The sequence below is a fragment of the Schistocerca serialis genome, chromosome 2 (assembly GCF_023864345.2).
Source record: "Schistocerca serialis cubense isolate TAMUIC-IGC-003099 chromosome 2, iqSchSeri2.2, whole genome shotgun sequence".
Lineage (NCBI taxonomy): Eukaryota > Metazoa > Arthropoda > Insecta > Orthoptera > Acrididae > Schistocerca > Schistocerca serialis.
Genome location: NC_064639.1, coordinates 891,993,571 through 892,010,383, shown reverse-complemented (window position 1 = coordinate 892,010,383; position 16,813 = coordinate 891,993,571). Strand labels below are relative to the sequence as shown.

The window sequence follows — 16,813 nt, the reverse complement described above, 5'->3', positions numbered from 1 at the left end:
CCATGTTTCACTTCCATACATGGCTACACTCCAAACAAATACTTTCAGAAACGACTTCCTGACTCTTAAATCTATACTTGATGTTAACAAATTTCTCTTCATCAGAAATGCTTTATTGCCATTGGCAGTCTACATCTTATATCCTCTCTACTTCGGCCATCATCAGTTATTTTGCTCCCCAAATAGCAAAACCCCTTTACTACTTTAATCTAATACCCTCTGCATCACCCGATTTAATTTGACTACATTCCATTATCCTCGTTTTGCTTTTGTTGATGTTCATGTTATATCCTCCTTTCAAGACAATATCCATTCCGATCAACTGCTCTTCCAAGTCCTTTGCTGTCTCTGACAGAATTACAATGTCATCGGCAAACCTCAAAGTTTTTATTTCTTCTCCATGGATTTTAATACCTACTCCGAATTTTTCTTTTGTTTCCTTCACTGCTCGCTCAATATACAGATTGAATAACATCGAGGAGAGGCTACAACCCTGTCTCACTCCCTTCCCAACCACTGCTTCCCTTTCAGGTCCCTCAACTCTTATAACTGCCATCTGGTTTCTGTAGAAATTGTAAATAGCCTTTCGCTCTCTGTATTTTACCCCTGCCATCTTCAGAATTTGAAAGAGAGTATTCCAGTCAACATTGTCAAAAGCTTTCTCTAAGTTTACAAATGCTAGAAATGTAGGTTTGCCTTTCCTTAATCTAGCTTCTAAGATAAGTCATAGGGTCAGTATTGCCTCACGTGTTCCAATATTGCTACGGAATCCAAAGTGATCTTCCCCGAGGTTGGCTTCTACTAGTTTTTCCATTTGTCTGTAAAGAATTCCCGTTATTATTTTGCAGCCATGACTTATTAAACTGATAGTTCAGTAATTTTCACATCTGTCAACACCTGCTTTCTTTGGGATTGGAATTATTATATTCTTCTTGAAGTCTGAGGGTATTTCGCCTGTCACATACATCTTGCTCACCAGATGGTAGAGTTTTGTCAGGACTGGCTCTCCCAAGGCTGTCAGTAGTTCTAATGGAATGGTGACTACTCCCGGTGCCTTGTTATGACTCAGATCTTTCAGTGCTCTGTCAAACTCTTCATGCAGTATCATATCTCCCATTTCGTCTTCATCTACATCCTCTTCCATTTCCATAATATTGTCCCCTCAAGTACATCGCCCTCTATATACTCCTTCCACCTTTCTGCTTTCCCTTCTTTGCTTAGAACTGAGTTTCCATCTGAGCTCTTGATATTCATACAAGTGGTTCTCTTTTCTCCAAAGGTCTCTTTAATTTTCCTGTAGGCAGTATCTATCCTACCCCTAGTGAGATAAGCCTCTACATCCTTACATTCGTCCTCTAGCCATCCCTGCTTAGCCATTATGCACTTCCTGTCGATCTCATTTTTGAGACGTTTGTATTCCTTTTTGCCTGCTTCATTTACTGCATTTTTATATTTTCTCCTTTCATCAATTAAATTCAATATTTCTTCTGTTACCCAACGATTTCTACTAGCCCTCGTCATTTTCTGCACACTATTTCAGTAACCGACTTAATCAGCTTCATCAAATGCTGCAAGCAATGCTATGGATTGTCAATTTTAAATAAAGTGGTAACAACACATCTCTGATTGCAAGCACACATTCAGCTCCAGATTTCACCCATATCCATTGTTGCTTGCCTGTATGCTGGCAGTGTTATTCCTTACAATTATTCCTGGATCAAACAAAAGCAGAAAAAAATTTGAAAAACGAGATAATAAAATTACTAAAAAAGGATATTGAGGCATTAAAAACCAAACTAGTAACTACAAAGAAAGAAAATGATAGACTAATTCAAGAAAAGCTGTCCTGGAGTGTAAAATTCTTGAAATGGAAATACAGGACCATGAAAATATGTCTGCACACATAAATTCTAAAAACAATATCAAATTCAGTGTCTCCGATGATGTCTCATTAAACCAAACAATTAAAAAATCTGCAGGAAAATATAAATGGAAGTAGGTGACATATAGTAAAAGAAATGACGAGACCACAGCTATGCAAGAGAACAAAAATGAGTTCCTAATAGTTACAGAACCACTATTGAGAAATATCTGTCCACAACTGCAAAATTAATGTGCGACCTGGAATTATGATGCAACAACTTTGCAAACATTTTAAAAATACGGTAAATTCAAAACAAGCACCTATAGAATCTGATCCTAAACCAAAATGGAATTGCAAAGGTGTTTTGTATAGTTTGGAACAAACTCATTAAGAAGCAGCAGTGAAGTAGAATTTACAAACAAAATAATAAACATGATTCATGTGGCAACAAGTGTCTATGACGGATCGAGTCCCATATTTCGTGGAATCATAAAGAGGTCAGTGAGTTGCAGGTACAAGGGTGTACTGAAAAGTAATGCCTCCAAATTTTTAATGTGAAAACTCTTAAAGCTTTTTAAATAAGTCAAATGTTATTAACATTCTATACCTTTATTCTTCATGTCTACAGATTTATTCCTCACTACAATCACCCTGGTGACGAACACACAATTCTTCCAAAGGAAGGCCAGTTTGTTGATTCTGTCACTGCAGCATGTTTGACTTTGTTGACAGAGAAACAACCTCACCTCTGCTTGCACTGCTTCATCACAAACAAAGTGAAGGCCTCAAATGTGTTCTTTAAGTTTTGGAAGCAGATGAAAATTGGATGGAGCAAAATAGAAACTGTATGGATGATGATCAATGACAGTGAACCCAAGGTGTTGGATTGTTGCATATGTTACAGGACCTGTGTGTGGTCTGACATTGTCATGCTACAGGAGAGGGTGCTTCATGTGAGGACTACCTCTTTGAATTCAGAACTTGATTACAGCATGCTGTTTCTCACACAATGACACAGTTACGTTACACATCGCCATGTTATTTGCTAGAATTCAGAGCCCTCTAGTGGCAGAGTTCTGTAAATATGCAGACATGAAGAATGAAAATAAAAGAATGTTAATAATGTATGTTTTATTTAAAAAGCTTTAGAGTTTTCACATAGAAAATCTGGAGGCATTACTTTTCGGCATGCCCTCATATATCTTCATAATGAACTGTGCTATCCAAGAGCAATGTGATCACCTTGGGCTATCTTCACAGATCCAAACAAATTTGGAGTCTGTAACACTCAGTTACAGATATATGTAAGATCATTATAAATGAGGGAAACTAATGTGGCATGAAGGGAGAGGGTGGAAAAGAAGATCAAACAGATACCAGTGGAGAAAATTAACAGGCAAAAACGAATGTAAGTGGTCAATTATATATGCCTGAACTTCACAAAGGTACAAAATTTATGCTCTTTCATCTGAATGTACAAAGTATAGCCATTTCCCAATAAATCAGCAAATATGAAATATTTCTGTCAGATGTTGTAAAAGAAGCTTCTGTTATGTGCTTGAGTGACCACTGTATGATGCTTAAAATCTTTAGAGAGGCCAGGAAAAAAGGACTTAGAAATTTCAGCTACAGAAAGAACTTCACTAAAAACAATAATAATTTGTCTGCCATACTTCACAACACACATTAGACAGCGTATTCAGTAAACTTAAAGTATGTGCTGACTCTAATATCAATTTTCAGGAAAACTCAAACAAAATGCAAAAATCTCATTCCATACTTTCAACATATAACCCACAGGGCACTATAAGCTCTCCCACTAGAATTACAAAAACCACACAAACAACTATTGACCAAATATTTATAAATGTAAAGTATAATGACTTCCAGGCTGGAACCACTACTATAGCATAAGTAACCATAATGGACAGTTTACTGCTCCCCACGCAATATCCAAAACCACAATGCAACTTGAATTAGTTAAAGAACAACAAATTCTACAGGGACAAAGTATAGACATCTTCCACAACTGCTGGCTTAAGAAACAAGAAATTCAGTATCTGAGCATGTCAATAAATATGAAAAGTCCAACAGATTTATGAATGCTTTTACTGACTGCTGTGGAACTGCATTCGCAATGAAACACAGACTAAAGTCTAATAACAAAAACAATATCTGGATAACTGGTGGAATTAAGATCTCAGGCAGAAAAAGAGAAAACTGTATCATCTCTATGTGTAAAAGACAAGGTCCTGACTGACTTGACTCATCATCACCCACCGCAAACTGCTAACAACAGGAATTTGAAATTTGGAAAAGGTGTGGACCTTATACTTAGGCATCATTTAAGAACGGATTTTTTGAAATTCCAACCTTAAAGGGATGAAATAAAGGATTTTTTTTTTTTTTGTAAAATGTTACTATTAAGGGTATTCTGAAGCTAGACTTATGAAAATTGGTACTTGTTTTCTCGGTCAGAAATAAAGAAATACGTGTTTCAGCATTTTTGGAAATTTAACATTATGGGGATAAAATAGCAGGTGGAAGCTTGTTTTGAAAATGTATCATTATTAATGAACTACTACATATCTACAAACACTGCTATTTGACTTCTCAGTTACAAATGTTTCAGTGGTTTTGGAAATTGAGCCCTTAAGGGGATAAAATAGATGATGAGAATTTTCATCATCATCATCATCATCATTTAAGACTGATTATGCCTTTCAGCGTTCAGTCTGGAGCATAGTCCCCCTTATAAAATTCCACCATGATCCCCTATTCAGTGCTAACATTGATGCCTCTTCTGATGTTAAGCCTATTACTTCAAAATCATTCTTAACCGAATCCAGGTACCTTCTCCTTGGTCAACCCCGACTCCTCCTACCCTCTACTGCTGAACCCATGAGTCTCTTGGGTAACCTTGCTTCTCCCATGTGTGTAACATGCCCCCACCATCTAAGCCTGTTCGCCCTGACTGCTACATCTATAGAGTCATTCCCAGTTTTTCTTTGATTTCATCATTGTGGACACCCTCCTGCCATTGTTCCCATCTACTAGTACCTGCAATCATCCTAGCTACTTTCATATCCGTAACCTCAACCTTATTGATAAGGTAACCTGAATCCACCCAGCTTTCGATCCCAAACAACAAAGTTGGTCGAAAGATCGAACGGTGCTCAGATAACTTAGTCTTGGTACTGACTTCCTTCTTGCAGAAGAGAGTAGATCGTAGCTGAGCGCTCACTGCATTAGCGTTGCTACACCTCGCTTCCAGTTCTTTCACTATGTTGCCGTCCTGTGAGAATATGCATCCTAAGTACTTGAAACCGTCCACCTGTTCTAACTTTGTTCCTCCTATTTGGCACTCAATCCGTTTATATATCTTTCCCACTGCCATTACTTTCGTTTTGGAGATGTTAATCTTCATACCATAGTCCTTACATTTCTGATCTAGCTCTGAAATATTACTTTGCAAACTTTCAATCGAATCTGCCATCACAACTATGTCATTCGCATATGCGAGACTGCTTATTTTTTGTTCACATATCTTAATCTCACCCAGCCAGTTTATTGTTTTCAACATAGGATCCATAAATAATATGAACAACAGTGGAGACAGGTTGCAGCCTTGTCTTACCCCTGAAACTACTCTGAGCCATGAACTCAATTTACCGTCAACTCTAACTGCTGCCTGACTATCTATGTAAAGACCTTTAATTGCTTGCAAAAGTTTGCCTCCTACTCCATAATCTCGTAGAACAGACAATAACTTCCTTCTAGGAACCCTGTCATATGCCTTTTCTAGATCTATAAAGCATAGATACAATTCCCTGTTCCACTCGTAACACTTCTCCATTATTTGCCGTAAGCTAAAGATCTGGTCCTGACAACCTCTAAGAGGCCTAAACCCACACTGATTTTCATCCAATTTGTCCTCAACTAATACTCGCACTTTCCTTTCAACAATACCTGAGAAGATTTTACCCACAACGCTGATTAAAGAGATACCTCTGTAGTTGTTACAATCTTTTCTGTTTCCATGTTTAAAGATTGGTGTGATTACTGCTTTCGTCCAGTCTGATGGAACCTGTCCCGACTCCCACACCATTTCAATTATCCTGTGTAGCCATTTAAGACCTGACATTCCACTGTATTTGATGAGTTCCGACTTAATTTCATCCACCCCAGCCGCTTTATTGCACTGCAATATATTGACCATTTTCTCCATTTCCTCAAACGTGATCCTATTTCCATCAACATTCCTATCCCATTGTACATCGAAATCTGAAACATTACTGATCGTATTTTCACCTACATTGAGCAACTCTTCAAAATATTCCCTCCATCTGCCCAATGCATCAACAGGATTCACCAGCAGTTTTCCTGACTTGTCCATAATACTTATCATTTCCTTCTTACCTCCCTTTCGAAGACTGCTAATTACACTCCAGAATGGTTTTCCAGCAGCTTGACCTAAAGTCTCCAACCTGTTTCCAAAGTCTTCCCAAGATTTCTTCTTGGATGCTGCAATTATCTGTTTGGCTTTGTTTCTTTCTTCAACATAACTTTCTCTGTCTACCTGAGTTCTAGTATGTAGCCATTTTTGATACGCCATCTTTTTCCTTTTACAGGCTGCCTTGACTGTGTCATTCCACCAAGCTGTTTGCTTCATCCTACCTTTACACACTACTGTTCCAAGACATTCTTTAGCCACTTCTAGAACTGTGGCCCTGTACCGTTTCCATTCCTTTTCCCATGACTGTAATTGATTACATTCAACTAACTGGTACCTTTCTGAGATCACTGTTATGTATTTGTGCCTGATTTCCTTATCCTGAAGTTTCTCCACTCTTATCCTCCTACATATGGACCTGACCAGCTGCACTTTCGGCCTCACAATACCAATTTCACTGCAGATTAAATAGTGATCAGTGTCATCAAAGAATCCCCTGAATACACGTGTGTCCCTCACAGACTTCCTGAATTCCTGATCTGTTATTATATAGTCAATGACAGATCTGGTTCCCCTGCCTTCCCAAGTATATTGGTGAATGCTCTTATTTTAAGAAAAGGAATTTGTGATTACTAAGCCCATACTGGCACAGAAATCCAAGAGTTGTTTCCCGTTCCTGTTGGCCTCCATATCCTCTCCACATTTACCCATATCCTTTTCATACCCGTCTGTTCAATTTCCAATCCTGGCATTAAAATCACCCATGAGCAGAACACTGTCCTTGTCCTTTACTCTAACAACTATGTCACTGAGTGTGTCATAAAAACTATCCATCTTATCTTGATCTGTCCTTTCACAATGCGAATATACTGACACAACCCTAATTTTCTTGTTAGACACTGTCAAAGCTATCCACATCATTTGTTCGTTTACGTACCTTATTGCAACTATGCTGGATTCCATTTCTTTCCAGATGTAAAGCCCTGCATCCCATTGTGCTATTCCTGCTTTGACTCCTGACAGGTAAACCTTGTATTCTCCCACTTCCTCTTCTTTCTCACCCCTTACCCGAATGTCACTAACAGCTAAAACATCCAACCTCATCTTACTTGCACCCTCTGGCAACTCTACCTTCTTCCCAGAGTAGCCCCCCCTTGATATTAATAGCTCCACATCTCGTTACCATTCGTCTGCTGAGTCGTATCTTAGGAGTCACTGGTTTGTCAATTGAAGGTGGGGCTCCGTCACCTCCAAAGGTCCAAGGCATTTTGCTCTGATTGTTGCCAGCATCATATTTAAAGTACCAGGGAAGCAGGTTGCTAGCCTTACTTGCCCCGGGTCCCATTGGGTTTTACCCCTAACGGTTGAGGGACTAACTGGTGGATTTGGTAGTCTTTGCAGTCTGAGCACAAAGGTGACTACGACTCAGAATATGTCCGAGATGCCCAGCCTTATTCCAAAGTGACTGGTATCCTGACTGTCACGACAACTTACTTGGCCACTCATACATTGCCCGTGGTTCATGAACTAGGACATGACAACAGGAATCCACACCATGAACCATGAGAATTTTTTACAAAAATATTTTATTATGAAAGCACTTTTGAAGCTAGATCTACGAAAATTTAAATTTGGCTTCTCAGTAAAGAAATAAAAAAATACGTGTTTCACTGTTATTGACAATTCAACCTTTGTGGGGGTGAAACAGGGATGAAAGTTTTCATGGAAATATTTCACTGTGCAAGTGCTTTTGAAGCTAAATCTATGAAAATTGGTAGTTGGGTTCTCTTTCAGAAATAAAACATATGCATGTCACTGTTTTTGAAACTTCAACTCCTAAGGGGGTGAAATAGGAGATGAAAAGTTTCATGAGAATATTTCATTGTGAAAGCATTTTTACAGGTAAAATCTTTGAAAATTGGTGATTGGCTTCTCAGTTAGAGATGAAAAAATATATGTTTCTCTGTTTTTGGAAATTCAACCTGTAAGCAAGTGAAAAAGGGTCAGACTGATTCACTGGCTCACCACTGCCCAGTCCAAAACCTTAAGGGTAGAAACTTGAAGTTTGGAGAGAGTGTGGATCTTGTACTGTAAGCACCACTTAAGAAGGGAGTGTTCAAAATTCCACTCCTAAGGGGGTGAAATAGGGAATTAAAGGCTTTTTGAAAGTATGTTGCTATTAGGGGAACTTTGAAGTTAGGACTACGAAAATTGGTATTTGGTTTCTCAGTCAGAAAATAAAAAAAATACTTGTTTCAGAATTTTTGGGAATTCAACCACTAAGGGAGTAAAATAGTGGATGAAAACTTTCTGAAAATAAATAGTCACTAAAGAACTACTCAAGGACTTACAAGGCTACATTGTGACAACTGGTACTTGATTTCTATGTTAAAAATAAAAATTTTAAAAAAATATGTCTTTCAGTGTTTCTGGAATTTCAACCCCTAAGGAAGTGCAATAGGATGAGAATTTTTAAGAAAATATTTACAAAAATAATCAATTATTGATAATATAATGTAAATTGACAGATAAAAAATCTACTCGTCAAGTTATGGCAGGGGAACACATACACAAAAGGGTTTAACAAGCTTTTGGAGCCAATGCTCCTTCTTCTTGCAGAAGAGTTAAAGGGAAAGAAAGAGGGGTGAAGGGAAAGGACTGGAGAGGTTTAAGGAAAGTAGTACAGTTCAGACTTTTCTGAACTATAGCAATTTCCAGCCTGTATGCGACTACCTGGAGTACCAAAAGAGGTATGTCACAACACAGTACATCATATTTAAACCACTAAAGAATGGCCTCTCTCATGTAGACCTAGATGCTCAGCTCCTGACAACTTAGCCATTGCAAAGGCAGAATTTAACACCATGCTTAAGGGGCTCCGGAAAGGCTCAAAATCATGAAAAGTTCAATTTTTACTTTTTTGCGTTTTCTGAATCTGCAGACTATTACCTTTTACTAGATATATAATTTATTCAATTCCGAAGACTACAACTATTTTTAAATTTTTTTTGAAATGTGTTCTACATGGGCATGACCCACTGTGGCGCTGTTAAACTGCTGTCAAATGGTGTTATTATTAACGTCCGTGTTCATCAGGTACATTTTAGTGATGTGAGATAAAGTACGTGTTGTGGCTAACCTGTGATGGTTCAATATATATCGCTGGTGTGATTGTCGATTGTTTCATGTTTATTTACTCTGTCGTTATCTCGAAAATATTCGTAATTAATTCTGTTTCTTGAGTCTCTGTTTTGTTGAAGTAAAATAATGAGTAAAAGTAAAGTTATTTTGAAATCCTCTGAAGGCTTTTAAGAAAAGGAGAAATGTTGGAAAGCCAAAGGTATGTGTTATTACTGTAAACAATAAAGACGATAACCAAGTGAGTGAACCTAACCTCTCAAGTACACCTGCCCATAGCAGTCAAAGTGGGAAAGAAAATACTTCACAGAAGAAGCTTGGTTCAATGAGTGAAAACTATGAATGTTTTATGGGCGAATCGGATGTGAATGAAATATTTGATATGTCGGTTCTCAAAGGAATTTTTTCAAACTGTGTAAGATGTATTCATTGTAGTGAAGTTGGTCTGGAACTCTCCATGAGAAAGCACGTAGGACTGGCTAGTGAAATACAACTGAAATGTGATAAGTGTTCATACATGACCACCTTTTGGAACAGTGTTGCAGTAACTGCAACTGAAGAAAATGGTAGCAAAATCTACGAACACAACAACGAGCGATGCTTGCTTTAGACAAGGAACGCCTTCGGGCCGCAGACAGGGCTGTAAAGAGTCTAGAAATACAAGCAAGAGTAAACAGGAGGAGGAACAAGAGGAAGCTGGAGGAGGAGTTTGCAGAGGATGAAGATAATCCATCCTATGGACCTGGAATGCACTAAAAAGTTAATCCAATCTTTGTCGCTCGATTCCCAAAACTTTTATTTTCTCATACTAATTACATGTTTTCTAAGGATCTTCCAAAGATATTTGTTTCAAACTTTCAGTAAATGTTACACAGTACCTTCTGCATAATTTAACACAGCCTTTTTCCAAAAAACTGTATATTTTTGAATATATAAATAAAAAATTGCAAAAAAATGTTGTGAATTTTCATTACAATTGAAAAAAAATCATCTTTAATAACTGAACTGAAATTTTGTTAAATCCCTGTGTTAAGTTGTAGCCCATATTCCAATAAATAATCTGTAAAAAGTTCAACTTCCTACCTCAAATACTTTGTGAGGAAAGATGTGATTTATAAGCGTTATTTTAACATTGCAAGTATAGGGCGTTCCGGAGCCCCTTAAGGAAGGAATTATTTGTCCATCCAGTATCCCTAGCATCTTGTGCCAAAAAAGGGTGGCATGTGGCATCCATGTGGGGACTATTGTGCACACAATTCTCAAACAGTACTAAATCATTAACCAGGGCCTTTATTACTGGATTATAATTACACATTATGTGGTGCAACCATATTAAGTTTCTTGATTGTGCTAAGGCATTTACTCAGATCCCAATGTGGATGAAGATATACCGAAGTCAGCCCTCATCATCCAGCCTTTTTAAGATATTTGGCCCATAGACTGCTGTGCAATAATGGAAATGACTCATTGATTTGGTAGTGCAAGGTCTTACTTTCCATTTGGATGACATTCTTATCTTGTCATCCACAACGGAGCAGCATAAACAGCACTTAATGGAAGTTTTCAAGCGTTTAGAAGATTATGGTGTAGTGCTGAGCACAACAATTCAACTTTCTAGACACCAGATTTCATCAAAGAGTTTCTACCACTACCTGAAAAAGGGGAAGGTAATTTACAAATTGCTCAACCAAATACTGCTAGAGAATACGTCGCTTCCTTGGCTTGCTCTGCTTCTACTGCTGACTTCTGCTATGCTCAGCCGAGTTAAAAATACTGTTGACTGCAGCACCTACTGGTCCAAAAATCAAGTGTAACTCACAGATTCAGTGGACAGATGCCATGAGCTCTGCCCTCGAAGCAGCAAAACAAAGCAAAGCAGATGCAGCATTTCTCACTCACTCTGAAGTAGATGCAACCCTCACACTAGTTATTGACATAAGCCAAACAGCTAACTGTGTGGCACTGCAACAGTTCCATGATGTCGCATGGAAGCCACTAGCTTCACAGCAGCAGTGGAGTGCAAATAACAGAGAAGTTCTTGCTATATATGAGGATATCAATTACTGTTGTCCACAACTGAAAGCAGTTGTTATTAGTTTTATGGATTACAAAAAACTCACTTATGCATTCTGGCAAAACAATAACAACTGCTCCCTTCACCAACATGACTAACTGGTATTTATCATGCAATTCAGCGTGGACATCAAAGACATTTTGGGAACTGACAACATAGTAGTTGACTGTCTTTCCCATGCCAGTAGCACCTCAAGCACCATTGATTCAACTCAGTCTGCTGAGGCACTAGTATCTGACCAAGGCGAGTAACGATATGGCACTGTTCTCTGTTATACGTCTGACTTAGATTCTCCATCAGTGGAACTAGTTTATGACGAAGTGCTGCAACATCCAGGGAAGTTTGTAGATGCGTAGTCCTTCCAGCTTTCTGATCACAACCATTGTGATTTTGTTTATCAATTGAAGGAAACTGCCCTTGCCAAGCTTTGAGACAAGATACGCCTCCCCATTATGTACATTGCCACCTAGAAACATGTTCTCATGTCATGTTGTACAGATGAGAGTCAGACCCTCACTTCACCCACGATACTCAAGTCCACACAGAGTTCCACAAAAGAGAAGCATGCACTCTGAATGGGGGGGGGGGGGGGGGGACTTTGTGGAAGAGACTGTGTGGTTTTTTAGGTTAGAGGGTCTCAGGAAAACACAGAAAGGGAGTCCATCTAAAAGGGGGAGGTAAAACACAGTAAGGTAGTTGTAGAAACAATTGGTATTGTAGTTGTAAATTGTCATAGCTGGGTTGGGAAAGAACCAGAGCTCCAAGCCCTAATAGAAAGCACTGAAGCTCAAATAGTTATAGGTATGGAAAGATGGCTAAAGCCGGAAATAAGTTCAGCTGAAATTTTTTCAAATGATCTAACAGTGTTCAGAAAGGATTGATTAAATACAGTTTGTGGTGGAGTTTTATTGCTGTCAGAAGTAGTTTGCCTTGTAGTGAAATTGAAATAGTAGTCCCTGTGAAATACTATGGGTAGAGGTTATACCTGACAATCGGACTAAACTACTAATTGGATAATTTTACTGACCCTCCGACTCAGAAGATATAGTTGCTGAAAAGTTCAAAGAAAACTTGAGTCTCATTTCAAATAGGTACCCCACTCATACAATTATAGTCAGTGGTGACTTTGATCTAAACTCGATATGCTGGAAAAATCATAGTTTAAAGCCGGTGGCAGGCATAAAATGTCATCCGAAATTGTACTGAATGCTTTCACAGAAAATTATTTTGAACAATTAGTTCATGAGCCCACTCGACATGTAAATGGTTGCAAAAGCATGCTTAACCTCTTAGCACGTTTGAATGCAATATAATCACTGACGCCAACAATGCTTCATAGCAGGCACGACAAACAAACATGTCTGACTTCAGTGAGCCACGGGCAAGCTCAGACAAAAGACTGTTTTCAGATTTAATTTAATGGTACACAATATTAGGAATGAGTAATGTTATGAAAGATTTATACAATGTAGAGTTGACTGATACTAATGAACATTGTTCAGATGGAATTCAAGTTTGAGTTATGTCATCCAAACAGAATTTTTATGTGAATGATTCCTTTGGTTGCGTCTTTATTCAGTCCTTTCGGATGGACATTTTCTTTAGTTTCAGTTGACTCTACCTCAAACATTATAATACACAACCCATTTTGTAAAATCTCTACAAATGTAATGTGCCTTTGCAGTGTTTATATAGACATGTTCTTCATTGGCTGACAACACATATGATATAAACTGTGTAAACATCTTCTGATATCTCAAATACTTGGAACAACTTCATATACAGCACTTTTTGGTATCCCTGAAATATCCTTGGCCAGCTTTTGTGTCATTTCTTTGCTCTTGGAATGTATCTAATGTTGTTCTTGCTGTCACAAAATATATAAATAAATAAAAAATAAATGTGATAGTGACTGAGTCAATCACTACTCTATATATTTATCTCTTTTTTTATATAGATTTTGTCAACTGTTTAACTTAGGATCAAATTTTATGTTGGGTTACTGTTCAGCACTACTAAAATTAAAGATAAGGAAACAAGCTGGTTTCAAACTACAGATATTTATATAAGAGTAACTTCAAATAAGATCATGCCAAGACTCTCCAACTGACTTTTAAAGCTGTTTAATATGGATTCAAAGAAAAATACCAACCTTGCCTGAACAGTCACACTGTCCATTGAACTCAACATATTCTCCATCCTTAGCAAACATTCCTTCTGCATACTTGGTATTTTTGCCATCTTCCTGACAGAATTTGAGTCTCGCAAGAGAATCATACAGCTTTGTGAGATGCCTTAAAATGCAAAACCAAGAATGAATCAGAAATAGGTTGTCACCTGAACTTTAAAAACGTAGTAATGTCTTTGAATAAACATGACTAGCAACTATCTTCAGTATATATTTTGAGTCAAATGTAATGAGAATTCCAGAAGGAATGCCACAGAGACATTCAGAGGTCAATATGGAAAACTGAGGGGAAAAAATTACAAAGTGGATTGCCTAGCTTTAACAGTACTGACTGCTGATCTGGAAGAAACAACCAAAATTTCTATTTGGGGCAGAAAATGTAGTACTAGTGTCTTGTGCAATAATACCTAAATAAATATATCTTTAAGTATATGCCATTATGCAGTTCACAGTGTATAACAAGCCTTGATGCCATAACATACCAAGTTAAATCATAGATTTAATGTACAGGGGACTCATTAACACTGCAAATACAATTCAAAGGTATTAAAGAAACAGTATATAACATAGGAATTAATATAAAAAAACATAATTATTACACTCATTTATTTGACATAAAACAGTTAAGCTTAATTATCAACCATTTGCTTTCTTGCTCAGATTTTCACATTCTAATTCAGAAAGTCTTCTAGAAATAATAGCATCTCTATATTAACAACATTCATAGTTTTTGTTTTAGTAACCCTACCTTCACGTTGTGGACTAGTTTCTTTTTTAGAATACTGCAAATTTACATGCCCATGTATTCTGGGGTTTTGCATATAACTTTAATTTATGAATGGGAAGCATGAAATTCCCCTTGTTCCTAATGCTACACTGATGTTTAAAATTAATGTCTATGAGGAACTTAGGGTTACTGTATACAAAATAATCAGTTCATAGATGCAGAAACTGGAGTCATATTATATTCTAAAATTTCTTAACAGTGAGTGACAGGATTCTTTTGGTTTTGCATTACACATATTTCTAACAATTTATTTTTCTAATTTTAATATTATAATCATTTCGCTTGTGTTGCTCCAAAAAATGATGCCACACCTTGTAACTGACTCAAAATAGCTCTGGTAAACTACTTCTCTCACCTCCATGCTAGCTGAATATGACAGAATCTTCATTGCAAAGGTCAGGCTGTTTAATTTATTTGATAAGTACTTTCTATGTGAAGACCATAATAAATTTTGATTCAAATGAATTCCTAAAAACTTTACATAGCCTTCTTCTTTCAGATCTTGGTTTCTATGATTAATATGAGCTTCATTTACTTTTGAATTTTGAGTTTTAAACTATAGTAAATGTGTTTTTCCATTAATCAGTTTCAATCCATTTGGTTGGAACCAGTTTTCTAAACTGTCTAGTAGATTTGTGACACTTCAGGGAATTTGTTCCAAGTCATCATTTCATTTATATAACAACTTTAGATTAATTTAGTCAGTATACATTCAATCTCTGTGATTGTATGAGGCATGTAATGTCACAATAAAATTTTGATTTAATGAATACTTAAGCAACAGTCTGGATGGTTGCCTGATCTGGCCTTGTAATGTTAGTCAATATGTCCTTCCTATGTTGGCTCTGTGGATAAATGAGAGCAAGGGAAAACTTGTGACATTATATTTCCTGAGGTAATACATCTGTATAGCATGGTCTAATGACAATCACATCCTTCTGGGTAAAATATTGCATAGGCAAAGTAGTGGACCATTCAGATTTTTTGGTGGTACTAATCAGGATGATGATGTCATCAGAATAACCAAAACTGGTATTCTACGGTTTGAAGTGTGGAATGTTAGTTCCTTTAACCTAGTATGTGGGCTAGAAAACTTGAAAAGAGAAATGCGTAGGTTGAAGTTAGATGCAGTGGGAATTAGTGAGTATAGTGGCAGGAAGAACAGGGCTTTTGGCCAGATAAGTATAAGGTTATCCACAGAAATTCAAATAAGAGTAATGTAGGAGTAGGACAAATAAAAAATGAGAAAATAGGGATATAGATAAATTACTATGAACAGCTTAGAGAATGGATAATCATAACCAAGGTAGAGACAAAAGCTTACTTCAAATACTTAAAACTATGAACCCTTTAGTAGGATTGTGTTCTGACTACAAGTGGCTGGAGTGGGTCTATTGAATAGGAATGGTACTCAACACTTGATACCCAGTCTTTGATTCATTCATAAGGAGACTGATCTTGCTTGCTGCCACCTCCACACTGTCACTCATCCACATCAGTTCTTGCTTAGAATTGTACAACAGGATCACATCATCAGGAAATGCGAGATTTGTGATTTTCTTAACTCGATCCTTTCAAAATTCTTAAGGAGGGCTTCTCTCATTATCTTTTTGAGGACCAGGTTGAATACAGGGTGCCCTACAATGGCCTTTGCATGGTTAGAACTTTAAAAACTCAAATAAAAATTATTAATATTTAAGTTACACAAGCATTACTGATGATGCTTTAGTGTTGACATTGTTCAAAATGTCCCATATGGGCAGCAGTACAGCATATGCAACACTGTGCAACGGATCAAGACCCTTGTTACTGTTGCCACTGGAATGGATTCACAGGCAGTCACAATCGCCTCTTTCATGTCACCCAGTGTACGTGACTCTGTGGCATAGACAGTGTCTTTCAGAGCTACAAGTCTAACAGTGTAAGAGTTGGAGATTTGGATGGAAACTCAACCCATCCCCATTGACCAAATTTTCACCGACCAAATTTTCACCTCAGTACATTTGGTGAACAGTTAGTAGAATTCATTCCTGCAACATGATAAGGTTATTTACACAAGCACCACACTGATAACCCAAGATGAGTCACAGCTCATTCCTCCATGAGGATTATCTCTTGTCACTATACAAACTTATGGTGACTGATGTTTCCATCCAGTGTAGACATCATGTCATCAATCCAAACAATATAAGTCAACTGTTCGTTATTGAAAGCCCATTCACAAAATTTGAGTCAACTATCTGGATCATCCTCATGCATCATGTGAAGCATCCTGTGAATGTAGGGTTCCGAGTTTGCTTGCTTTGAAA

The 16,813-nt window shown here is 37.4% G+C and overlaps 1 protein-coding gene across 1 annotated transcript in view; it reads right to left on the bottom strand.

Moving 5' to 3' along the window:
• Nucleotides 1–16,813, bottom strand: part of LOC126458230 (dynein beta chain, ciliary-like) — a 477,648-nt gene that overhangs the window by 229,331 nt on the left and 231,504 nt on the right. Inside the window, exon 16 of the mRNA XM_050095128.1 lies at nt 13,682–13,823. Within this exon, the coding sequence (XP_049951085.1) occupies nt 13,682–13,823 (142 nt within the window). The remainder of the gene's footprint in view (nt 1–13,681; nt 13,824–16,813) is intronic.